Source organism: Carassius gibelio, chromosome A13 (genome assembly GCF_023724105.1).
Source record: "Carassius gibelio isolate Cgi1373 ecotype wild population from Czech Republic chromosome A13, carGib1.2-hapl.c, whole genome shotgun sequence".
In the NCBI taxonomy this organism is placed as follows: Eukaryota; Metazoa; Chordata; class Actinopteri; order Cypriniformes; family Cyprinidae; genus Carassius; species Carassius gibelio.
This window is the reverse complement of record NC_068383.1, coordinates 16,028,994-16,055,349: the sequence shown is the minus strand read 5'-3', so window position 1 is coordinate 16,055,349 and position 26,356 is coordinate 16,028,994. Positions and strand designations below refer to the sequence as shown.

Below are 26,356 nucleotides of genomic sequence, written 5' to 3'. Positions count from 1 at the left end.
CAATTTGAAAAATGAATGCATGAATGTATATGTGCACAATACTATTGTATAAACTGAGCAATGCAGAATATTTTACAGATTGTTAGAGTTCAGGGATGGTTTTATGTATCATGGATTGTCAGTATGACATCATCTTTGTCAAAATCTTTAGAATCATCTTCATGAGTACTATTTTGTGTCATAAATCTTGTAACAAGTAGCAAATCGTCTGATTCTTCACAGATTTCCAGCCTTGTGCATGCTCTGCTGCCATCTGGTGTTAACATCCGTGAGCTGGAGGTGAAAGTTAACGATTTTTACTATTTGTGTTCAATTTTACGTTTTTATTCTTCTGTTCACTCGTTCTGTTCTCTTCACGTCACTACTCTGAATCGTAGGCCGTCCTGCATGCTACTTCATGAAGGCTGTAACTGACCTTCTCATTCCTGCATTTCCCAGAATACATTTGTACGTTGTTTCACTGTGAGTAACATTAATAGCCACATTGTAGAAAATATATACACAGACTGTATTACAGAGTCGTATTGTTATGAATCCACATGGGACAATGTCTCACTATCCACTTCTTTAAATACCACCTCTAAAAATGGCCTGGAGAGGAAGTGGTATGTGAGTGTCCTGTCACATCAGTGACAGATGCAACAGAGCGACAAGTCAAGGTGAATGCCATTTATCTCTGGCAGGATCGTGCCACTGTGACCCACGCATGTGATCTGCTTTAACTATTAGTGAAGCATGAGCTCCTTAAAATCTCGCCTGCTGGAATCTCTACATAGTTGCAAATTACCCCCTAAGGATTAGTGAAAGCAACATAAGGACTGTCTCTCAGTCTAACAACTCAGTCTAGCAAGGTGGCGTGAAAGCTCAGTGTCAGGTAAGTTTTGTTCTGTCTTTTTTGAGATCCTACAAATGTCAAAGTTTGCCTGAATTCTCATGCAGGGTTTTTTTTTTTCCCTTAATGAGACATGCAAAAAAATAACCAGGATCATCTCATGAGACAAAGGGAAGTGATCAGATGCAGACTGAAGAAACTGAATGGCAAGCAAAATGAAATCAAAGTGAGTCTAGCATGCAAAATCAAGCTATGTTTCTTTAAATATACTGAACTACAAAAAATGTTATTATTTAGTATATGTTTTACAAGACAAAACTATATTACAGTCTTTCTACTTTAATACTTATAGTAATTTCTCTGAAATTATTGGTTAAATTTGCTTGCAATTTCTAAATGAAAACGTTTCCAATGTAAGTCTTAAACCACCTTTTTTAAAGTATATTATTTACATGTTTTATTTTAAGATAGTTATGTACAGTAAGTATATGGCCTTTTTAAAGTCTGTATTCACACCAGTGTTGAAAAGTTTGGGGTCAGTATGAGAATTTGTACTTTATTTATTTATTTATTTATTTATTTATTTATTTATTTATTTATTCATTCATTTATTTAGAAAGACATTTATTATTTTATTCAACAAGTGTCCATTATTGATCAAAAGTGACTGTAATTTATGATGTTTTTTTTATTTATTTTTTTTTATTTTTTTTTGTATTGTTCCAAATTCTGTTTTAAATAAATGTTGTTCATTCAATAAAGAATCAGGAAAAATGTACCATGGTTTTTACAAAAATATTAAGCAACAAACACTAAGAACAAAATCAGTATATTACTTCTGAAGGATCATGTGACACTGAAGACTGGAGTAAAACTAATTTGACATTACAGGAATAAAGTGCAAATTAAAATATATTAAAATATAAAACTTTAACAAATTTCTATTGCATTTGTATCAAATAAATGCATCCTTAGAGACTTTTTTCAAAAGCAATACAAATTGACTTAAGAAAAAGAAATTCAAATAATCTGTATTTTAATGAATTACCCGATTGAGTCTGACCATTTCCTCATCTTCCTCAGTCAAAGTCCTCTGCGATGAGAGAAAGGATAATGAAGAAGTATGAAGAGATGCGGAGAGTTCTGGAGGAGGACTGTAGGATCTCTCTGTCCTTCCTGGAGATGGAGGAGACGGCTGCGGTTCGAGCGCTGGACAATCTCATTGAGACAAACGGCGTCCTCCTCAGAGACATTGAGGTTCAGCTGAATGAAGGGATGATGGACAGTGAAATACAGCTTGCTGACAGGGTGAGCCTTTTATAAGAAGAACAATTGGTAAGACAGCTGTTTTGTCATGAACTCTTTTTGTTTATACATGTTGTACCTAAATCTACTATGGATGGTATGGGCTGTCATTACATAAAAATACCATAAACAGATCAATAAATGAAATGACCAACAATACATGGTGAAACTTACAATCCCTGCAACATAATACATTCTCACTATACATTTCTGTGTCTCTCTTTCATAGGTCACAATGTATGAGGACAGGTATGTATATTTAGAACCGCACTTAAGAGATATTGTTTTGTCACCATGTCAGGCATGCTAGCTTTAGAAAGAATGAAATCTGAATGACTCATCTGCAGAGGCGTTATTGTTATAGAGATCATGTACCCCAGCATCCAGTTCATGTTTAGATTTTCTCTTGCTTTTATGAACACCGTTTAGCTTACTGGAACAAACATTATTAAATTAAAGACTGTTTTCATCCTATAGCTGGATGGCAAAATACGACAAAAATATTTAGATTTCAAATAACAGCTATTTTTAAATGTTCTGTTCATCCAAAAGAATCCTGATTTTAAAACATTTATCAAGGTTTCCACAGAAATACTCTTTTCAAAATTAATAATAACGATAATGTTTATCGAGCATTAAATCAGCATATTAGAATGATCATGTGACACTGAAGACTGATGAAGAATAATGGAAATGACTGATGAAGAATAATCAACTTTGCCTTAAATCCTACAGTTACTAACCTTAATCTCAATATAACCATCAGCCTTTTATATAGAGGGCAGGTGTTCTCTGTGAGCTGACATACTTTCTGTTGGCAGGGTGCTGGAATTGTTAACAGTGACAGATCCAGGTCTCATAAAACTTGATGAGGCCAAGTCAGATCAGCTACTGGGCCTCACCAACAATTTACTACTGTTTATCCGCTCACAGATCCCAATTGCTAAGAGGCTGCTGAAGAGCTGTGAGTAACTGTCAATAGCACAGTAATAAATTGTTGATCTTTTGCATGAACAATTTGCAGCAAATGAATGTTACTTTTTTTAGATCACTGACAAACAAATTAAAGTAGAGTTCCTTATTCTTTCAATAAACCATGAGGGAGGCATTCACACAGAATCCCTTTTATTTTTTGCTTTGAAAAAACGCAACCCATAGGCTGTGAAATGAGGGAAATAATGCAAGGTAGTGAGACATGCCTTGTCATGCACAAAAACAATAGAAAAAGTAACACAGTGGAATGTAAATGAACGAATTCTGTGTAAACAGTTAGTCTTTGAACCTATGTTCATTTTGCAGATTCCTCAGAAGCGGTCCTGGACCCTTCCACTGCCCATCCCAAGCTGATTGTTTCATCTGAAGGGGACTGTGCCACTTTCACAGATGTATGGCAAGATGTCCCTGAGCATGACGGATGTTTTGACACCACCCTTAACGTCTTGAGCACCCAGCGCTGGGATTCTGGTCTCCATTACTGGGAGATAGATGTGAGTGGAAAGATCTATTGGGAACTGGGTCTCACCTACCCATCCATCTCAAGAAAAGGCCAAAAGGAGGACTGCTGGTTGGGCCGGCATGCTGAATCTTGGTGTCAGGAGTATTTTGACGGAGACCACAATGCCTGGCATGGAGGTACTGCTCATCCGTTGCCCATTTCTACCTGCTTCCATCGGATAGGAATCTTCTGCAGCTTTCCTGGAGGTCTGGTGACATTTCTTGGGGTGGATACCATGACACCGCTGTACTCATTCTGTGCTGGGACATTTACAGACTCTCTACACCTGGCTCTTTGTCCAGGTCACGATCTTCAGGGGACAAACTCAAAGCCTATAAAAATCTGTCGATCTTAATCATCTTTGAAACAAATACCTCATATTTCAATGCATATTGTAGCATTTAGAAGATAAAGTAGACCTCCCTAGCACAGGGTTGTTTGATTTCACTTTGACTTTGTGTAGATTAGTTTTTTTAGTTTGTATTTACAGATGTAAAAATAAAAAGTTATGAACAATATTTAATTTTTGTAGCTCAATAGTTGAAACAACTGCACTGCAAACCTCCAACAAATATGATTTCATTTATAAACAGTTAGAAGAATCAGCACTTCAACATGGTGGAATAATATATATGCAAATACATATGCATGACATAAGTACACTATCTTTCAAAGCATTGGGCTCATCAAGAACTTTTAATGATTTTGAAAGAACACTCTTATGCTCACCAAGGCTACATTTATTTGACAAAACTACAGTAAAACAGTAATATTGTGAAATATTATTAACATTTTACAATTTTCTATTTTAATACATCTTAAAAAAAAAAAAATTCCAGTGATGGCAAAGGTACAATTTCAGCATCATTACACCAGTCTTCAGTCTTCACATGGTCCTTCAGAAATCATTCTGATATGATGTTTTTAGGCTCAATCATTTTTTTTTATTATTACCAATGTTGTAAACAGTTGTAATGCTTAATTGTATGTGAAAACTGAGACACATTTATTCCCGAAGACTCTACAATGCTAATGTGTACAAAGCATTACCGGTAGATCAGACTACACAACAGAAAACACTGGCTGTGGCTAATCTTTCATGGACATGCTACTGTGTCCCACCAATTTTTTTATTGATCCAATCCAAATATTTAAGGACTCTGGTATAGACACCAGGCTTGTTCTTCTCCCCACAGCCATCTCCCCAGCTCACTATACCATAGATATAGTGTGTTTGATTTCTCATACAGGTTAAAGGCCCACCAGAGTCACCCTTTCAGAAAGAGAGTTGAATGTTAATATCATTATTTTTTACGGCAGAACCATCGGCTTTTAATATTAGTAAACAAGATTATACAGTTAGAATTAGGACACACCTGACAGGAGTCCACTCCTCCCTTGAGATAACCAGCGCAAAACATGCCATCATCCAGCAGAGAAGGATATACTTTACTGCTTGAACAAACCTCCTGAGAAATCAGCAAAACCTGTGCGTCAAGCAAATGCATAGAGCCATACTCTGCTATGGACAGGAAAGAAAAGAGAACAGATTCAGTCCTTTCATTGATGAACCTTCAACACAAATTCAGAAATAGACATACGGATACATACACGTCTCTGTGGCTCCCCATCCAGAAATGCTGCATTCTGTTCCATCTGCAAAAGGTTCATTGGGCAAGCAGGCGGCCTTCACAAACTGAGTTTCCTTTGCACATTCTCCATTAGTAACTTTCAGTTTTAATAGAGCTGCACCACAAGAAATATGTATTGTCTGATCAGTTGTACACTACTTAATTGCAGTGTACACTACATAATTTCCACTAAAAATGGCTAACGCTCAAAATGCTATAAGGTGATATGGTCAGTTTTTTCCACAGCTATGAAAAGTAAAAAGATGCACTTCAAAATAAAAGCCTGATTAGATTACTTATAGAATCTGATTCCAAACAAAAATAAATGTCAAAAAACAAACACACACATGCACACATCAATCTATAACAGTGAATATAATTAGAATCCGTTTGTGCAAATATGTCTATGTTGCTCACCAATATCATTGTAGACGGTGTCAGCGGTTTCCTTGAACTTCTCATGGATGATGGTGTCCTCCACCAGTACGGTCTGATCTGTTTGCTCCTTTTGTATCAGATTTAGTCCCCCCAATATAACTCTGTAGTCATTTATTTTATTACTGTACACACATAAAAAGAAAATAAAACCAAGCTATGGTTAATTTTGGTTTTAATGTGAAATATTGTTAGGATACTTTTTTTCCAGATTATTAAAAGAATCATGGAAGATTAATAAAATAATGCATAAGAAGTCAAATTTAATATTACATTTTCAGATTAATTTAGTTAAATGTGGTGAAATATAAACCGAACCAGTTTACAGTGATCATGGATTGAAAAAGAAATGTTGTGATGAGTTTACACAATCCTCACCTTCTGTGTGATTTAGAGAAAACACACATATACCATCCGAAAATCAAACCAGACAGTAAACATATTGCCTTGATTAAAATTTACACATAATAATAATTATAACTGCATGTAAGATTCAAATCTTACCAGAGATACCATTCCATATCTAACCATTAGGCTATACTACCCCAAATCTTAATCATGTCTTGTGTCTTTATTATTCTGTGTCCATTATGTTCTTTAATACTGTATACTAAAGGCCACACTCTAAAAACTGCTGGGTTGAAAACAACCCAATTTGGGTTATTTTGACAACCCAGCGCTGGGTCAAAAAGGGACGAACCCAGCGCTGGGTTGTTTTAACCCAACCAGTTGGGTTATCATATTTAACCCAGCCTGCTGGGTTGCCTTTTTTATGGTTTAAAATGACTATATTGCAGGGTTTAAAAAAACAGAGCGGGTGTTTTTTTATCACTGTATTTCAGAAGGAAAACTACTGTATTTAGAAAATGTTCGATATCATTTCGCATATGCTTGATAAGGCAGCGTTTGTGAGCTCAGCACCGCTCTGCAGCCGTTACCGGAGAAACTTACCTCCCGCTCTTAGCGCCTCCTGCTGGCAGAAAATAAACTCGCAGAGTGCAGCCATGTGGGGAAACAATGCATTTCTACGTTAAAATTAACCCAAATTGAGCTAGGCATTAAACCTACAAATGTTGTTCATTTTAAATATCACTTTTACACACAAATAATAATTACCAAAAAGAAAATATTTATTAAAAACAAGAGAAAACAAGAGAAAAGTCAAAAAGTAACATGTTAGAAGAAATGCAGAAAAGGATGGCATTAACAGCTACAGAGTTCATAAACAAAGCATTGAACATTTGATGAATATAACTTAAGATCAAATTGGACTTTGTTCAATTGTATATATTGTATAAAAATATACGAAAACACATACAATAAATTTACAATTAGTTAGTTTTTTTTCCAACTATTCTGGCATGACAGTACACAAATAAATCACAACTTTGATATTATAACCTTTAACAGACGCGCGTGTGTGTGTGAAAGAATGTGAGCAGGTGTATGAATGACAGAGTGTAAACTTTTCTACTAAACAACACAGAAAAAGCATTTAACTTTTTTTTTTTTTTTTACAAATTATACACTTACAGTTTGTTTCATTGTCCATGAATACAGATCATGCATCACGGTCAATTTTCATGATCTCTTTAGCATAACTGATGTAATCATGAAGAAGCCCCATCTCCACAGCATGTGACATCTTCTACATCATCCAGGGCAGCGTCCTCCTTTAAAACCAGTGCTGTTTAGGGGAAAGAAGATTCTCCTCTCTGACCAGGATTCATCCCAGTCACCGCCTGTTCTTCATCAGTGGCCTAAGAGAAACAAATTTGAAAAAATTAAACATTTAATTAAACTATCCATTTTCAGGTAGAGGTGTATTCACATCCGTAAGGATAAGTAAATAATCGGTTTTAAAGTTTCAACACTTTGTGCGGTTGTTTAATGTCTCAGTCCACCACAGCGCTCCAGAATGCTATAATGGCAGCACTAGTGTGAGGACATGCGATATTGTTTGAATAAATATTGCTTTCAGAAAGCTTCTTTACTGAAACATTAAAACAGACATGACATTCACATACCTCCCCATGTTTTTCCAGACTCATACAAACTCTGTTCATTTTTTGGAAAACATATGAATATATTTAATATTCTCTTTTTGTGTCCTCCATTGCTGGTCTGGGAGACCAATATTTTATTTTGAACATACATGTTTGCTATCATATAATTTAAGATGTATTCATATATAAATATCAGAATTTACTTCTACAATAACTCTATATTTATGAAGCTTGAAAATACTGATTATCTAAACTATAAATGGATTAACAAATATTATGAGAAAACTAAAAATATATTAATTTATGTTGTAAAGACAGACAAAAGTCTTATAGGTTTGGAATGACTTGAGGGCAAGTAAATGATTTTTTGTGTGAACTTTACCTCTAAGAGCGCAGACCAAGAATAATGACTCTCCAAATCAGACAACTCCAAAGTTGGTTTGATTTCTGCAATAAAAAACACAGACATCAATGGTCTTAATGAAATGAGCACGTAATCACACTGTTGTTGCATCAAAATGTGAAGTAAACCGGCAGGAGACAACAGAAAAATTTATTTTCTAAAAATAACTTACATAAAATCTCAAGGGAATGATGATCTCCCATGTCTCTTGCTTTTAACATCTACAAAAACAAAAAACAAACATTATTTTACTCTTAGTAAAAAAACAACAACTGATAACATGAAATTATGAAGTTTACTTGCCTTAAACGATCTTTCCCTCTCTTCAGAAGAAGCTGAGAAAACCACCTCCTCACACAAGCAGACTTGTGTGTCCTTAACTCCAGTTAGTTTGAGTTCTGCAAAGAGGGGCATCAATGGTTTCAATAAAATATTAACATATACATACATACATATATAAAATCACACTGTTTTTGCATCAAAATGTGAAGTTAACAGGCAGGACACAACAGAAACATAATTTTTCTAAAAAAAAAAAAGTAATAATAATTTAACTTACATCAGTCTCAAAAGAATGAAGTTATCTTGTCTCTGGATTTCAACATCTAAAAAAAAACACACACATTATTTTAGTCTTAGAAAAAATAAAGATAACTTGATGTTATTCTGAAGTTTACTCTCCTTAACCCGTCTGTCCCTCTCTTCAGAAGAACACCTCCTCCTCATCCTAACACAGGTCTGTGACTCCTCACACAAACAGCTTCTGTGTCTTTAACTCTCAGCGCGAGGACAATGAAGACAGGAGCTGGACTAGTCTGAAACATTACATGTAAAACATACTTTTAACAGTTACCACTTCAACAGCCTCAAAATAATTATGCTAGTCTTTACTACACAATGCCGTTTCCTTTAGGAGACAAACATACATTCAGTTTAACCGCGAAAAAAAAGACAAATTCACATGAGCGTAACCGTGACCATAACCGTCTGTTAACGCCTCAAAGAGAACAGATAATGTAAAATCTTATGTAAATATGACAAAATACATTCACAGACGTTATATTAAAAGTAAATCCTCCGTTCAGTAACGTTACATGAGGCAGTTAAGACCTCCGTGTCCGAGGCGAAAACCGCGTCCGTTTTTTTTATATAACGTTAGATATAACGTTAAGCTCCTTTGTTTCCGCCTTTCATAAAACCTTCCGCCTTTCATAGAACCGGGTAAACAATAAAAGATAACTTTACATTTTGAATATTTAACGTTACTTACCATAGTCTTTCACTCGCTTCTCGCTTCTATCACGCTGAGAAAATGGCGGCTGCTCGCACTGGAGAGACGTACGATTTTGACGTGACGTGCGTGCTCTCCTTCACGTCCGCGTCCTCAACCCACCCCCGCTGGGTTAAAAAAGATAGTTATTTTCAACCCAAACTTGGGTTAAAACATCCCAAAGTCCTATCCAACGGCCTCAACCCAGCAGTTGGGTTGAAAAAACAACCCAGCGTTTTTTAGAGTGCATACTTACATACAATGGGCAGCAGTCAGCACCCAACAAGGCTTGATAAGGGTGCCTCCACAGATGTGTCTGTACTGTTGGGTGGATCCTTTGGCCTTCACCTGTACGGATACTTGCCATGGATGGGCTCCAGGAATAGCTTTAAGACCCCCATAAATCCGGTTAAGTTGTTTTTTCGGATTAGGTTTTCCACAGGTAAGAAAGCTCTTTGTTGAAGCGTCGATCGTAGGTAATGGGGTTGTCGGGACAGGGGTAGTGGCTATTTGGGCTGAACTGGTGCTCTCTGGGGTTATGCTACCATCTGGTTTTCAATAAAGAAGAAGTTAATATTAAGTAACTTAAATTTTAGACATAATATTGGCAATTAAGGCTGGAATACACTACATGACTTTTGTCCTGATTTGCAGTCTGGAGGACTGGAGGACGTTCTGGTGTTTTTTGGGCAGTTGGAGTTAACCAATTTCAAAGATATAGAATAGTATTATGGATACAGGCTGTGATTATGGATACAGACTTGAAAGTCTGATTGTGTGCGATCCACAGTCATGATGTTCAGTTTTCTCTGTAACTAATTACAAAGTCGTCAAGTGTATAATTCCTAGACTTTTAAAATTTGTTCAAATATAAACTAATGCAATCATCAGTCGTCATCAATTTTGCCAGACAAGTCTTACCTGTTGTAGATGGTATGGTTGGTTGAAGAGTAGTTACTTCTGGTGGAATATTGTCTGTGAATGCAATTGTGGTGGGTTGAGCTTCAGCTGTGGTGGACACAATTTCTCTGGTAGGGGTTACTGAAGAATAATTGCAGCAATGTGAATTACAGTCTGAATTTGTGGCAAAACTGAAATTGAATGCAGGTTTAGTAATGCTAAATAAATAAATGTTAACAAAAATATCCTTTATCTATTAAATCCCATTTTTTAAACAAATGTCTTCGATGCTGACCTGCGATTATCCAATTCAACCATACCAATAAGCAAATAAATAAAATAAAATAAAATATTGCTGAAGAGTGCTGAACTTCTCCCACATTCTATTCTTCATGCAAATTTTGAGCTTTTCCCTCCACAGTACAGACATGAGTTTACATTTCCTTCAGCCTGAGGATTTTTAATTTTACTTTTTGGTACATTTGCCAAAAAGATAACTTTTTTCCGTAAAAAACATGAGAAAAAGTAAGGCAAAAATAACGTAGAACATTTAAAAGTACAAAATTAATGCAATAATTTACTTTGAGTTTTTCAATATTGTAATGCATTACTTTAAAAAGTAACTTTCCCCAACGCTGTTATTCACCACCTACCTGCAGAAAGGGTAAGTGAAAACTCCATTCACTCTTACATAGACAACTGGAGTAATAGAAACAGTGAAAAGTCCTAGTGCTACTGGAAATATAAGTACTCTTGGACCATCTCTCAGTAAATTAAATTCAAAAGAACAAACTATTACATTTAGAATGACCATTAATATCAGTGACTGTTGTTAAAGACTTCACAGCTTTTGGTTTAAACTTTCAATGGAACACAACTGGAATATATACTGATGCAATCATCAATTGTCATCAATTTTGACAGACAAGTCTTACCTGTTGTAGATGGTATGGTTGGTTGAAGAGTAGTTACTTCTGGTGGAATACTGTCTGTGAATGCAATTGTGGTGGGTTGAGCTTCAGCTGTGGTGGACACCATTTCTCTGGTAGGGGTTACTGAAGCATAATTGCAGCATGTGAATAACAGTCTGAATTTGTGGCAAAACTGAAATTGAATGCAGGTTTAGTAATGTAAAATAAATAAATGTTAACAAAAATATCCTTTATCTATTAAATCCCATTTTTTAAAACCAATATCTTTGATGCTGACCTTCGATTATCCAATTCAACCATACCAATAAGCAAATAAATAAATAAAATAATAAAATAAAATATTGCTGAAGAGTGCTGAACTTCTCCCACATCCTATTCCTCATTCAAATTTTGAGCTGCTCCCTCCACAGTACAGACATGAGTTTACATTTCCTTCAGCCTGAGGATTATTAATTTAACTTTTTGGTACATTTGCCAAAAATATAACTTTTTTATGTAAAAAAACAAACAAAAAAAAAAAACAGTTCAGATGAAAAAAAGTAACGCAAAAGTAACGTAAAACATTTAAAAGTATAAAATGAATGCAATAATTTACTTTGAGTAATTCAATATTGTAATGCATTACTTTAAAAAGTAACTTTCCCCAACGCTGTTATTCGTCCCACCTACCTGCAGAAAGGGTAAGTGAAAACTCCATTCACTCTTACACAGACAACTGGAGTAATACAAACAGTGAAAAGTCCTAGTGCTAATGGAAATATAAGTACTCTTGGACCATCTCTCAGTAAATTAAATTCAAAAGAACAAACTATTACATTTAGAATGACCATTAATATCAGTGACTGTTGTTAAAAACTTCACAGCTTTTGGTTTAAACTTTCAATGGAACACAACTGGATTATACACTAATGCAATCATCAATTGTCATCAATTTTGCCAGACAAGTCTTACCTGTTGTAGATGGTATGGTTGGTTGAAGAGTAGTTACTTTTGGTGGAATACTGTCTGTGAATGCAATTGTGGTGGGTTGAGCTTCAGCTGTGGTGGACACCATTTTTCTGGTAGTGGTTGCTGAAGAATAATTGCAGCATGTGAATAATTTGTGGCAAAACTGAAATTTAATGCAGGTTTAATAATGTTAGTTCATGCAATTAAATACATCTGCTGGGTCATCTGTTGTTGAGTTAGAGCTCTCGACTTTAAAGTATCATATTATAAACCACACTGTGTCTTAATCATCAATCTTACCAGGCGTGGGACATTTTCTAACATCACAGTAATCCCATCTAAGTCTTCTGTTCTTCTTTACAAAGCACCATGGCTTCTTATCTCCATCAGGGTTTCTGTAATACAGAAAGGTGTAGGATTTTCAGTTGAGTTGGGGGTTACTATGATTATGAGTCCATTGCAGCTCAAGCTCAGGTGTGTAAGTGTTTTTTTTTTTTTTTTTTTTTGCATGTTTGCACATATGATGGAGTCCAAAAGTCTGAGTCAAAATTAAATCTGTAAATTGACAAAGTTTTAGGATTTTGACAAATGTAAAACAAAGAATGCACTACTTCTAAGTCAATAATTAAATATATAGTCTCTGGCTTTTTGTCCACATGTGTTTTTTTTACCTGCAGAAGTTATGCGGTCCCAGGCCTCCACTAGATTCAAATGCCGCTGCAGGAAAAGATCCTTTATCCAGAAGAAACTCAGAGTTCCAGTCGAGACACTCATCCCCTTCTTCTGTCTCGGACACCTTCCCTCTGTATGACTGTCCATCACCCTCATAGCAGTCATCAGGGTCTGAGGATAAAGTCACAGTGCACTATGATTGTATGGTCATGTTGTTCTCATGTCACAAGAAAATCATAAAAAAGAAACAGAATTACAGAAAAGAACCTCTGAAAACCTCATGACATTGTGTAAAAATAAAGTTAAGATTCATGGTTCAATTGGAATGACCCAATAAAAATCATATTCATTGGTAAAAACGTATGATATATGTAGTAACAGATTGCATTTAACATTTTCTAGTCATTATTTATGTATAAAGCACAAAAAAAAAAAAAAAAAAAAAAAAAACGAATGGTTGTCTTCTTCGCTAACATGCATTCCATTTCTGAAATATGTTGTAAATTCAGAATCCTTTATACACAGATATTAATCCAAGGTGAGAAACACAGCATCTCTGTATTTATGTACTCACTGACTTGACAATATTGCCCACTGAAACCATCTGGACAAATGCATTCAAAATCATCGTCTTCATCAACACATTTGCCATTATTCTGACAAGGGTTTGGAGCACATGGAGAAACTAGACAAAAAGGCATTAATGATGAATCAACAAGTAGGCCTAAACAAACTTATTTTTTGTCTGAGCATTCTAGAATCTGAAATGTTAGCGTCTGTTTGTTAAGAAACAGTGGCTTGGTACAGAATGAGTTCAGTGCTGTACGTCTTACGTGTTTTGCAGTTTGGTGGTGCAAAGGGTGGAATACACTTGCACTTATAATAGGGAGGAGATGAAGTCAGAAGACAAAGTCCTGCCCCACAGGTTCCCCTTTTACATACCCTTTTCCCTTAAAACAAACATCATGCCTTTCAAAATGACTTCAGTGATGTATATAAATATGATACAGTGTGAAGTGAGCTCATACCTCTCTCGCACCTTCTACCTACAAACTGCTTGGGGCATTTGCATTTGAAATGATTTTTCTTTTCATCACACACCCCTCCATTCAGGCAAGGATTTGGACTGCATTTCCCTGAATAACCAAAAGGGGGAAACGTTTATTGGCTTTTAGTTTACTTGTATTTAATTTGATGCAATGTTTATAACGATGTATTTTGGTTTGTGTATTGGGCTGGTTTTGGAAAATACAATAAAAACAGGAATATTGTTATATTTTCAATTTAAAATAAGTGTTTTCTGTTTTAAAATGTGGTTTAATCCATTAATGGCAACAGTATACTTTCAGGATCATTACTCCAGTCTTCAGTGTCACATGATCTTTCAGAAATCATCCTAATATTCTGATTTGGTGCTTAAGTAATTTCTTATTTTTATTAATGATGAAAACAGTGGCTGCAAAAAAAAGTTTTTTTTTTATTGTTTTTTTTTTTTTTTTAACACTGTGACAATTTTTTATTGATTATTTGATTATTTCAAAAGAACAGCATTTATTTAAAATTGATTTTTTTTTTTTTTTTTTTTTTACTTTATAAATACGTTTTTACAGTCACTTTTGACCAGTTTCGTGTGTCCTTGTGAATGAATCCTACCTGTGAGACTTTGAAGCTCAAATAGCCACTTGTTTGCATCATCGTCTTCATCAGAGTCATCTGAGCTGCCAAACTCAGCCTTCAGGCCTGATATTTTTGTTCCAAATAGAACATTTGCAAAGACGTTTAGAAAATGCATATGTATTATATTCCAACCCAAAATTCAAACACTTACTCTCCAATCTTTCTTTGCCTCTCTTTCCATGATGTTTACCAGGCCTCCCATGTTTGCCACGGTGCTCATGTTTAGCACGTTCAGCATGCTTATCGTGTTTATCATGTTTGTCTTTGTGCAGCTAATTGAGAGGTGAGAAACTTGCTCAGAAAATACATTAATTCATTAAGAACAGATCATTGTGATTCAAGTCTAATATTCAGTCATTAGACAATATGAATAATTACAAAAGCTTTTACTATATATTCAGTCAAACAGTCTTTGACCAAGTGAAAAACTAAACATAATATAGTTTCATAATTCTTCCATCCAGAATTTTCAGAATAATGTATGTCTTGTGCTAAAAATTCAGTAATCTTATTCTATATAATGATCAGTATATATTGTCCATACACACCTGTGCAGGGATAATGAGAGCACAGAGAAAGAGGAGCAGCAGCCACAGCGTGAGATTCATGCTGGTCGTTTTTCTCTGGAGGAGTGACACACAGCAGATCTGCTTGAAATCTTACTCTGTGAATAAGGTCAGTGTCCTGTGAGAGTGTGTGTGTGTGTGTATATACAAGTGTGTGTGAGGGTCATGTTTACATACATGTGTGGGTCTATGTAATGGACAAAAATTCAAACCATTTATTTATGAATTTCAAAAGGCTTCAGTTATCTTCAGTTTACCTGTACTTGAGTGCATCAAGTACAATTTTTTTTGGTCATTACATCCCTCATACCAGTATAAATTCTTCTTTAATATTTCAAAATATGTGGAAAAGTTGTCGTGGCATTGTATAGTGATGCTGAATAATTAAATATGTAGCAATCATTTCAACAAAAGGTCCTGTAGAGAATGTTCCTGAATTAACAGATAGGCTGGCAGTTCACAGATCATATTGACAAAGCAGGATACTGTTTGTTTCATTGCAGACTTTGTCCTAATTGTAGATTGTGAAATATAAATCAAGAGGTAAAAGGCTAAAACTATAATATGCAAATATTAAAGACCCCATGATGAATACTTTTTCGAAAGAAAGAAATGCATAGGCCTTCAATATTACAGTTTCAAATGCATTGTTTACATTATCTGGTAGTTAGGGTTATAATGCAGACAATATCAAAAGGCAAAAAATAAATAAATAATAACAATAATAATAATGATAATAATAATAATTGTTCAGAAATAAAGTGACATTGAACGTAAGTGAGTGAGAAAGGAGAGAGATTAGAGAAAAACATATATAGGTTAGAAAGATTCTTAACTAAAGAGTAGGTCAGCTGTTTGAGCCCCCATTACACAGACAGAGGAGGATTCTTCCCTTCACTAGCTGCTACAACTGAGAATAGACTGTGTGTTCTGCAGTCGGGACAGAGGGTAGGCTCTATTGCACAATCTGTGTCTGCTATAAATCGTTTACAGAACATGATATCACATGTTTATCCTAGTCTGTGTTCCACAACCACTTTTCATTGCAGGTGTCTGGTTGATGTATTCACTATGAGGGAAAATCTAAAATACAGCAAAGTATACCAAAACTGTGGGCTGACAAGCCATTTAGACAAAGACAAAGCAAAAGACAAAAGAAATAAAAATAAATATCAAAACTTTCAATTAGTGAAATAAATCAACTTTGATGATAATCTAATAATATGACCTGCACCTGTTACATCTACAGTCATTTTATGCAACACACATTTTATGAAAATATATCAATAAAACCTAAATCAATGTATTTACAAGTTTTTATATTTTAAAGATCAAAGTGATATTTTTAATCAAAACTTCCAAACATAATTTTTTGTATTTCCTTGCAGGCCACAAATTGTTAAGCATTTTTTTTTTCTTGAAACCAGATGAAGCAAATGCTTGTTCTGTATTTTTCGTAAGGGAAGATACTTGCGTTTTAAAAGCTTTACTACAATAAAAACACAAAACACCTTCAACATTGATCGAGATGGAGCCATTTAAATTTGCTGTACCATGTGTCTAAAATGAAAGGGTACGGTCTGACAGTGTCTGCTTTATGATAAATTTGGGATCGAGGTGGTGAAATAAACTACATTTTAATGTAAGTTAAAAAAAAGAAAACAGGTATTTTAGGTTGTCATACTATTTCATTGTATAACTGTTACTTCTTTCAATAACATAAAAAAACAGACTCTTCAAAGGTAGTGTACATTTGTGTATTTGATGCAAATATGCAATATTCTTTAAAGCCACCTAAATAAACATAAGAATATCAAGGCTGTAAATAAGATGATGCAAATAAGAGATTGTTTGGGCAGTGTAGAGCTTCAGAAGTGACAGCTTTTATAGTCTTAAGGGGAGCGCTCTTTTTATGCACATTCAAAGCTATAATTAAGTTAAATGAGTGAAAAAAGCGGAGAAAATCCGAGCTGGGGTGACCGAATGATGGCGGGGAGTAATACTTAAAATATTTATAGCTCCTCTTATGCGAAAATTAATGATGTAAGGGTGAAGTTACATTCATGGTGTTTTATGACATAAAGAAAGAATCATTTGAATGGCGTTTAAATGTCATTTTGCTTATCAAAGATAAGTAGTGACTGCAGGGGGACTTACAAAAGAATTATATTATTATATATTATATACTATTATTGCGATGCTGAGATGACCTGCAGTTGTTTGATGTCTTTATGATGGAGATGACTGGAAAAATGTTCGGAAAAGTTTTCGCTTTGGCTTGATGTGAACTTACTCTTTATTTAGAGATGTGTTTTTACTAAACGCTAGATGGCAGTGTTGGATCATTTTAAAGTCTGTCATTAAAAAGTGTAGCTGCTTATTTGTGGTAATTCAAAGTATATGTATACTGCTACTTTTATTATTTACATTTTTATCACCATCATATTCAGTGATTTTCAGATATTTTACTTGCTAATGTTATTGAAAATACAAATCAGTGTGTTGTCAGTTATGGTCCATATCTCTCAGTTTTTGTTATCTAGTGCTACCCTTTTGTTGAAAGACGTCACATCCATAATTTTTGGGAGTATTTCGAGTTTCAGGGGCATGGGTTTGGATGGAACAGAGAAAAGAAAGTGAGGGAATATTGAATGGAAGCCTTAGATTTCACTACCCTCTCCCCAGTTACTAACATCCCACCATGGTTTTTCCAGAGGCAAAGATAGATTTTAGTAGCATGGAAAATAAAAAGGAATGGTGATTGAAGGAAGTGGGAGTTAAAACAAGCATTTACTTAAGAAACAGTTATTATGATTATCTCAAAATTTATACAGATGTATCCAAGAACAAGGAGGAATGTGTAGAAAATTGGAATACTTATTGTAAATAATTTAAAATGAATGTTTCCAAAAGATTATCTGATCACTTATCTATGGCAGAAATTGTGGCAGTGACCATTGCATTACAGTGGGTTGGACTCCTTAGCTGATATAAAAAGCATTCAGTCAATGTCATCTGTCAGAGAAGATTTACTGATAGAACTCTTATCACACTTTGTCAAGATCACATAGGGGTGGTACAGATGTTCAGTTTGGTTGGGTGCCAGCACATGAGGGAGTGAAAGGGAATGAAAGTGCAGATAAATAAGCAAAAGAGGCACTGCAATAAGAAATATCAGTTCCAATAGTGCTTGGAAAAGTGGGGGAAAAGCAATAGTTAAGAAGAAAGGTAATGGAATATGGCAGAAATGGTGGGAGGAAGACAATAAAGGAAGGGGATATTATAAAATATAAAAGTCTGATAGCATTAAAAATTACAGAGAAAGGAATAGGCGGAAAGAGATAACAAGACCTGTCTAATATTTTTAAACTATTATACAAGGACTGAATAGCACCTTGTTTTTAATGGGGAAACTGTGGGGTTAAAGAAAATGCTCAGCATGTTACACTGTATAATATATGAGGTGTTTCAAGATAGGGTTCAGGAGGCAGGGCGGGACTAGAGTCTGATGTGGATACTAGGAACAGAAGGAGGGGGGTAAGGATAACCAGGAAAGCATTATTTAAATTCTCTAATGATACAGGGTTAATGATCAGAATATGAGTACAGTTAAAAAGACACGACGTTCCACACTCTTGTACAATAGGTGGCGGTATGCACCTAAAAGTTGTTTGCAATCCGCCATTAACTAAGAGAAGAAGAAGAAGAACGATCATTAGTGACAGAATCATCAGCCAATCAAATGTTGACTTTCAATCATCAAAGGCATCACGCCATCTGGGTCTAGCGACGTGCCCAGTCTTGTCCCCAGGCAGCGTGAAAGAGAAATTCATCGCAAGGAAAATAACAACCGCAGTCACCGGCGCCTACTCCAGATCTTGTTGCCAATTTACTCTTTTGCAGACGCAGGAAAACTAACAGAGAAAGGAAGACCTACTGCACCGAAACTGGATTCGGTAACAAATGCCAGCAAAGGTTTTGTCCGCCATTTCAAATATGTATCTAGGAGTGCTATGAGTGGCTAACAGCTAGCACTGAGCTGAACAAGTTATTTTGTTGGCTGTGTTTACTTTTTATATGAGTAAAGGGGCATAGATTGACAGACACACGGACTTTATCTACAAGTGAAAGGTAAGTGCTTTATTATTTAAGGAGTAACGTTATTGTATCATGCACGTGGTGCGTTGATTTTACTGTGGCATGGTGTGTGGATGTACAGCGTTTGTTTTTTTTTACAGTTTTGCTGCTGTGGGCGCGTCGTCATTTAGAGTGACCCGCGGATTACTTTTACTGATCCATATAAGAGTGTGATTTTATATTTCTAACTTTCTTATATGTCTCTGTTTTGCAGCTATAACCTAGAGAGCAGCATATAGTTCCAATCAATGGTGGCCCTCTGCAGTGTTATGGACACTCTCTGGCTCCTCACAAGGTAAACACAATGCTAATCACCATACTTTGCATAACTTAAAGTACCAAAGTTCCATCACTCAATCAATTCTCATTCAGTACTTGAATATTACTCAGTTTGAGTTCAATTGAAATGCCTCTCATTTACTTTCCAAAAGCGATTTTAAAATAACCAGTCATGTTTTTAAAATAACCATGTAATGTTTTACTACTATAATTTTGCTGTATTTTAGTATTAATAATTTATTCCTAATACTATGCATTCTAATCAAAAGATACAAGACACACATTTAAAATACTTTGGATTCATAATTTGTTAAATTATATTCTTTTGTTTTATAAAAAGCACAAAGCCCTTTGAAACCCAGGTATGGAAAAAAAGGGCAAAACATGCTTCTAAAATCTCATTGGCTGTGACATCGTTTCCGCTCTTTGGCAAGCTGCCCAAATGCTGATCTCCGATTGCCTGTCAGTGAATTACAAATATCCACGGCTGGCCGGCCTGTGGCAGCAGGGTTTTTCCTGGGTCAGAATTGGTCTTCGGTGGTGGCTGACCGACATGGTCATCCACACACAGCAAAGAGTACCCTAGTACCCACATGGTCCGCAAGACCAATATTGACAATAAATGTTACATTTAAAATAAATATAAAGAAACTAGGGGTGGCATGGTTCAACTTTTTCACGGTTCGGTTTGTTTCACGGTTTTAGAGTCAGGGTTTTCGGTACAGTTCGGTATGTGCTATGTTTATGGACAAACTATACTTTCTCTTAATTAAAAAAAAGTATTCTACAAGCAACAATACAAATAAATACAATAGAGTAAAGATACAAACAGTGATTTAAGTTTTTTTTTTATTTGTTGGGCAGGTCTAGCATAAGTTTTTAGGTACATAAATTGAATTAATCAAATGTAAAACAGCATTGTATATTGGACTGTATAAATTAAAGATTGTTCTTTTATTAAAGTCATAAAAGCTTTTTTTATCAAGAACAGTGAGTGATTTATTTTTTGTTGCTGTTCGATTTATATAAATAAATAAATAAATAAATAAATAAATTTATATATATTTAAAGGGGGGGTGAAATGCTCGTTTTCACTCAATATCCTGTTAATCTTGAGTACCTATAGAGTAGTACTGCATCCTTCATAACTCCAAAAAGTCTTTAGTTTTATTATATTCATAAGAGAAAGATAGTCTGTACCGATTTTTCCCGGAAAAACACGCGCGCCTAGAGGCGTGACGTGTGGGCGGAGCCTAAGAATCACGAGCGCGAGTAGGATTTTGTGTTGAGCGAGTCTGGAAGCTGTGACACAGATCCAGAGGCTGAAATTTAACAAGAGCAGCATCAGCAAAGGCTTTTCTATGTGGTATGTACTGAAACTGTATATATTTGCTTAGCGGTTTTGGAAAATGACTAAGTTCCACTTTGTTGTCTTTTTTTTTTTTTTTTTAAGCTGTACATGTGGAAAGTGCAGTTTGATAACAACATATCATGTTGTTTACTTGATGTGCTTACGCGCTGATAGCTAAGTAAACAGTAAAGTTGTTTGTAAAACAAGCATCTTCGAAATGCAGGAGAACAAACACAAACACTTGCACAACTTCGTTGATGCTCTGTAAAAATAAACTCCATCCACTGGTCCCTTAATGCTGTTTCTCTTTGGTAATCTGTGCAGGGTTATCTTGCCCTGGCAACCAAAAACACACTCCTTTTGTGACATTTCGCGACGCTCTCGCTCTGATCAGCGAAGTCTGTTGTGCTCTCAGTGCTCTGCTATACGGGAGCGCGCGCTCTTCCGGCAGAAGTGCCCTCAGGACCCATATAAGGAAATTCCGCTCCATCTAACGTCACACAGAGCCATACTCGAAAAAAACTTTCCGAAACTTGTGACAAACCGGAAGGAGTATTTTTGGAACAGAAATACTCCTTCAAACGTACAACTTAATTTTTGAAACTTTGTCCATGTTTAGCATGGGAATCCAACTCTTTAACAGTGTAAAAAACTCAGTATGCATGAAATAGCATTTCACCCCCCCTTTAAGAGAATGCACTAATACAACAGGCATACGTTCAGCCGGCTATGTCTGCTGTTGGATACTTACAAAGACGGGAATTTTGACATAATTTTTTGTGCGAATTTGTCCATTTAAACCCAATAGCTACTTCAGGGAGATCTTAATATTTGCGAGCGTTCTAGCGGGTTTGCGTGGAGCACATGCACAATTCTTCTCACTGCATGCGCGAGCTCGCGTCCTTTGGCTCTTAAATGTTTAAACTGACAAAGCTTAAATGAGTTTAGTTTAAACACATATTAACGTGTGCTGTTCAGATCTCATCTGTGCTCGTGCGCTGTCAGCACTCGGTGATTATGGAATAAATGACTGCTCATATTCCAGCAGTAGTTCACATTGATCAAGAGTGAATCAAGGTTTTTTTCACTATTTCACTATTGTCGTAATGTCTGGGAATCCAGAATGCGCATCCATCAACAGAAACATATTTTATTGCCCTCTTTGGAAAAAAAAAAAAAAAAAGCTTTTTTTTTTTTTCTCTCCATGACTGGCTTTCATAGTTTAGAAAGATAAAATAATTTTTTTTGATAGACCTGATAATTATTTTAGTATAATCATATCAATTGAAAACGTAGCGTTAAAAGGTGTAATAGTGTTATTTTTTACCATATAAAATTAGCAGCTAGCTAGCAACAGCTTTCTTTGCTTTGATCTAGTTTCATCTCACTCCAGTCTAACTTTAAACTAAATGGATTTACAGGTAATTAACTGCACATTGTCTTAGGGCTATACATACTGAGGATTATTAAGGCTAAATTTTACTAAACACTCTTGCTAAATGGGTTTAAGCACACTTTCTCATTTCATTATTTTTTGCGTTTATTTAAAGTTATGTCAGCTGCATGTGCGGAATGATTGTCACCAGTTGTAAGAGAAGATAAGGCAACTTTTTTTTGACTGCAATTCACACTCAGCGGTAATTCAGCCAAAAATAGTTTCCGAATGCACCACATGAAACATGGATTCGGTCTTCCGACCTTAGGATGAGTAGATTTTGATGCGAGGAGAGAGCAAAGACAGAACTGAAGACGAAGAGTGCGCGTGTGGGGGAGGGGCGCTGTGCTCTTTCTCTCCGTCACTCCGGCAGTAGCCTGGCCCTGCTTTACTCACAAAACCCAATCACAGATCAAATAAGGCTTTGGCGGAACAAAAAATAGTTTTTGCGGCCACCAAAAAATTTTCAATGTAGGAAAAACCCTGGGCAGGTGAGAAATCTACCACTGAAACACCAATGCTCACATGAAAGGAGCAGTTGTGCTCTCGTGGTCATGTGGGGCTGAGGCACACATGGCGTCTAAAACCAGTGCAGAGAGAGTACAGAAAGAATAGAAGTGTAAAATAAAATAGTTTTGAGAGTGTTCGAGCTGTGAATGCAGTTCCTCATGAGCGCGGGAACCCCCGCTGGTTTTTCATGTAAGCATTGGTGGTTCAGTGGTAGAATTCTCGCCTGCCACGCGGGAGGCCCGGGTTCGATTCCCGGCCAATGCAACACAGCTTTTCTTTTGTCAGTCAACCAAAAAAAAAAGTGACCACTTAATTGAAACACTAAAGTAATTACTTTGCTTAGCCTGCCTGTTAACTTAAAGTAATTATTCAAAGTAGAATGATGAAAGTAAAGTGACAATGGCAGAAAAAGCTGGAAAGAGGAAAATAAAAACATACTTGAGCAGTTAATGCATTTGATCAAGAACTAGGGATGGGAACCGAAAACCGGTTCTTATTCAGAACCGGTTTTTGTTCTTGTTTTTTTTTGTTTGTCCGGAACCGTGAGCAATTTCTAAGTTTCGGTTCCGAAAACGGTTCTGTTGCAACACGTGACCAAGCGCTGTGAGCAGCCTTGTGCCGGTGTTCTGAGTATTCGGCTTTTCCCGTAAAGCAGCGGTTCTCAATTGCAGTCCTCGCGCCCCACTGCTCTGCACATTTTTTGTTTCTCTTAGCACTTCAGACATTTGCTCTATCCAGGGTTCTAAATTAACTTTTTTGATCACCAGCCAATGTGGCTGGTAACTTTCTAAAGTTACCAGCCAATCAGAATTTCCACTAGCCATTTTTTTTTTGTAAAAATAACAAATTATGAGTGCCACTGAATGCAACAAAATACACACTGACTCAAATTTAAAATGATTAGTTCCAACCACGAAATTGCTTTTTTTTTTTTTTTTTTTCGCGTAACTTACATGCGGCAATCCTGACAAAGCATTACAACATTCTTGTGATCAAACACAAGCCATTCATGACCCGTCAGCCATTTGGCATTACATTTTATTTTCTTTGTTTGTTTCTCTGTCGATATCCTACGGAGCCCTGCACGTCACCAGTTTTATTGAATATTATTATGTGGAATAGGTTTAATAATAATAAAGGAATACTAAATTGCATTATATTTGTCCCATATTGTCATTAATATACATACTGGCTTCAACTAGGACCACTAAATAAATAGACTGCTATTGTTCTGCAAGTATGAGGGTTAGATTATTTAGTGTACATGTCGTTTCAAGAGTGATAAACAAAGTGATAAAAATATTTATTGCATCACACCATCTCCTGACTGCATGATTATTTGTAAACAGGGACTTTATGGAGAGTGTGTATACATGTTTAAGTTTAACCGTTTATATTTAATTAATTAAGGGAAATTAACAAGTGTCCCAGCCCTCAAGGGACTATTTGGCCAACAAGCTTATTCCTGCTTGAAAAGCAAAACGTTATTGATAGTGTAAAAAACATCAACTTTGAAACACATGCTGATTGATGGACTAGCATTACTCAACATTACTTACTACCTTCCAGCAACGCTACATTCAGTGAAGGTAAAATAGTAAAAAACATAAAATTTCTAAAAATATCCCACCCTACTTATGAAGATCTGTACACTGTAATATGTTGCATTTTGACATTGCCAACCTTTAAATTAAGTTGACAGTAAGTAATATACAGTATTGGGCATTTAGTAGTTGAGTATTGTGTATTTTTCCTTACCACTATTTCTTAATAATTGTTTAATTATTTTAATGGAACCGGAATCCGAACCGGAACCGTTAAGTGGAACCGGAACCGGAATCGGAAATTTTCTAACGACTCCCAACCCTATCAAGAACCCATGGTTTTCATCCTAAAAACAGAACTTAAGAAAACAAAAAACAGTCATGGCCATTATTTTTCACATTTCTATGGTATACTGAAAAACAATAAGAACATCATATTTTTTAAAAGCTTTTATTGGCAAAAAAAAAAAAAGAGTCAGTATTTGCAGTGTTGACCCTTGTTCTTCAAAACATCTGCAGTTCACTCGGGCATGCTGGATATTAGCTTTTGGGCCAAATCCTGACTGATGGAGATCCATTCTTGGCTTATTAGTTCTCGGAGTTGATCACAATTTCTAGGCTTCTGCTTGTCCACTCGCCTTTTGAGGACTGACCTCATGTTTTCAATGGGATTGAGATCCGGGGAATTGCCACAGAGCCGAAATTTCAATGTATTGATCTTCAAGCCACTTCTTTATCACTCTTGCTTTTTGCCCCCTCATGCTGGAAAATGCAGATATCATCACCAAATTGCTCATGGATCGTGGGAAGTCGTCGCTCTTGCAGGTTTTGATACCGTTCTTTATTCATGGCAGTGTTTTTGGGCAGAATTATGAGAGCGCCCACTCCCTTAGTTGAAAAGCAACCCCACACATGAATGATCTCAGGATGCTTCACGGTTGGCGCGTCAAAGGACTCATGGTAGCAATTGATTTTCCAGATGTCCCAAACAGTCGGAAAAGAGCTTCATCAGAGAAAATAACTGCACTAGTCTTCTGCTGTCCAATCCTTGTACTTCCTGCAGAATTTCAGTCTATCCTTGATGTTTGTCTTGGAGAGAAGTGGCTTCTTTGCTGCTCTTCTTAACACCAGGCTTTTGTCCAAAAGTCTTGGCCTCACTGTGCATTCAGATGCTCTCACACAAACCTGCTGCCATTCCTGAGCAAGCTCTGCACTGCTGGAGACACGGTTCTGTAGCTGAATCCTGAGGAGGAGGCGTTCCTGGCGCTTGCTGGACAGTCTGGGACGTCCTGAAGACTTCTTCACTGCAGTTGAACCCCTCTCTTTGAAGTTCTTGATGATCCAGTAAATGTTTTTTGCTTTGTGGTGCAATATTCTTTGTAGCGATTTCCTTGCATGTGAGGCCATTGTGATGCAAAGCGATCATGGTTGCACGTGTTTCTTTGGAGGCAACCAGGTTCAAAAACGGTCAAATTTGTTTTTTTTGTGAAAAGTTTTTTTTTTTTTTGGCCAATAAAGCTTTTAGCAATTATTTAAAATGCATGTAATCACTCTACACAATATTCTAGAAACAATCTGAATTTTATAAGAGAGTGCAATAGATATTATTGCTGCAGTATGCACAAAAATATGCACAAGAATAGACTGGACTCCTTTATACCTAGAAAGCCACTTTTATCACTCTGTGCTCCATTTTGTTTAGATAACAAACTAGAACTGGGTTTAATTTTGGTTGAGACGCATGCTGTCATGCACTACTGTGATGTATGTTAATTGAAGAAATGGGGTGAAGTTATTCTGTACACAACTGTGAATTACATTCTTTCTGATGAATTTTTCACCGCAGGGTGTTCGTTTTCACCACCAGAGCCTGTGATAATGTCTGTGGATTCATAAGAATATTTATACTGCTAATGGTTTCAAAGATACACTCACTGAGTCTGAAGGAAATAAGCAGGAACTTTCTCTCAGTTCGCAGTGTAAACTGGTTTCACTGGGCTTTTTTTATTCGTATAAAAGAGCAGTGGA

General features: G+C 36.0%; 2 protein-coding genes, 1 long non-coding RNA gene and 1 other non-coding gene across 7 annotated transcripts; 2 read left to right on the top strand and 2 right to left on the bottom strand.

Moving 5' to 3' along the window:
* Positions 1 to 698: 698 nt before the first annotated feature.
* LOC128026283 (E3 ubiquitin-protein ligase TRIM39-like) lies at positions 699 to 4,190 on the top strand. The gene is made up of 5 exons (XM_052613258.1): positions 699 to 1,058; positions 1,916 to 2,140; positions 2,367 to 2,386; positions 2,959 to 3,101; positions 3,437 to 4,190. Exons 1-5 carry the CDS (start codon positions 966 to 968, stop codon positions 3,985 to 3,987), a joined length of 1,032 nt encoding a protein of 343 aa, XP_052469218.1. The 5' UTR covers positions 699 to 965; the 3' UTR covers positions 3,988 to 4,190.
* A 119-nt stretch (positions 4,191 to 4,309) lies between these two features.
* LOC128026272 (hyaluronan-binding protein 2) lies at positions 4,310 to 15,212 on the bottom strand. 4 transcript variants are annotated; one of them, XM_052613191.1, is made up of 16 exons: positions 15,055 to 15,212; positions 14,658 to 14,778; positions 14,483 to 14,569; positions 13,858 to 13,965; positions 13,663 to 13,779; positions 13,404 to 13,514; positions 12,829 to 13,000; positions 12,458 to 12,552; positions 12,161 to 12,280; positions 11,213 to 11,332; positions 10,299 to 10,418; positions 9,634 to 9,925; positions 5,681 to 5,823; positions 5,244 to 5,378; positions 5,009 to 5,154; positions 4,310 to 4,905 (listed from the first exon to the last, which is right to left on the bottom strand). In XM_052613191.1, exons 1-16 carry the CDS (start codon positions 15,112 to 15,114, stop codon positions 4,741 to 4,743), a joined length of 2,112 nt encoding a protein of 703 aa, XP_052469151.1. In that variant the 5' UTR covers positions 15,115 to 15,212; the 3' UTR covers positions 4,310 to 4,740. The 4 variants fall into 4 exon arrangements, with proteins under 4 accessions (XP_052469151.1, XP_052469152.1, XP_052469153.1 ...); XM_052613192.1 differs by lacking the exon at positions 10,299 to 10,418; XM_052613193.1 differs by lacking the exon at positions 11,213 to 11,332.
* On the bottom strand, positions 6,805 to 8,330 carry LOC128026292 (uncharacterized). Its single transcript, XR_008186386.1, has 3 exons — positions 8,280 to 8,330; positions 8,087 to 8,151; positions 6,805 to 7,458 (listed from the first exon to the last, which is right to left on the bottom strand). It is a non-coding gene; the product is annotated as an uncharacterized LOC128026292 (long non-coding RNA).
* A 7,765-nt stretch (positions 15,213 to 22,977) lies between the features above and the next one.
* On the top strand, positions 22,978 to 23,048 carry trnag-gcc (transfer RNA glycine (anticodon GCC)). The gene has a single exon. It is a non-coding gene; the product is annotated as a tRNA-Gly (tRNA).
* The last annotated feature ends 3,308 nt before the right edge of the window (positions 23,049 to 26,356 follow it).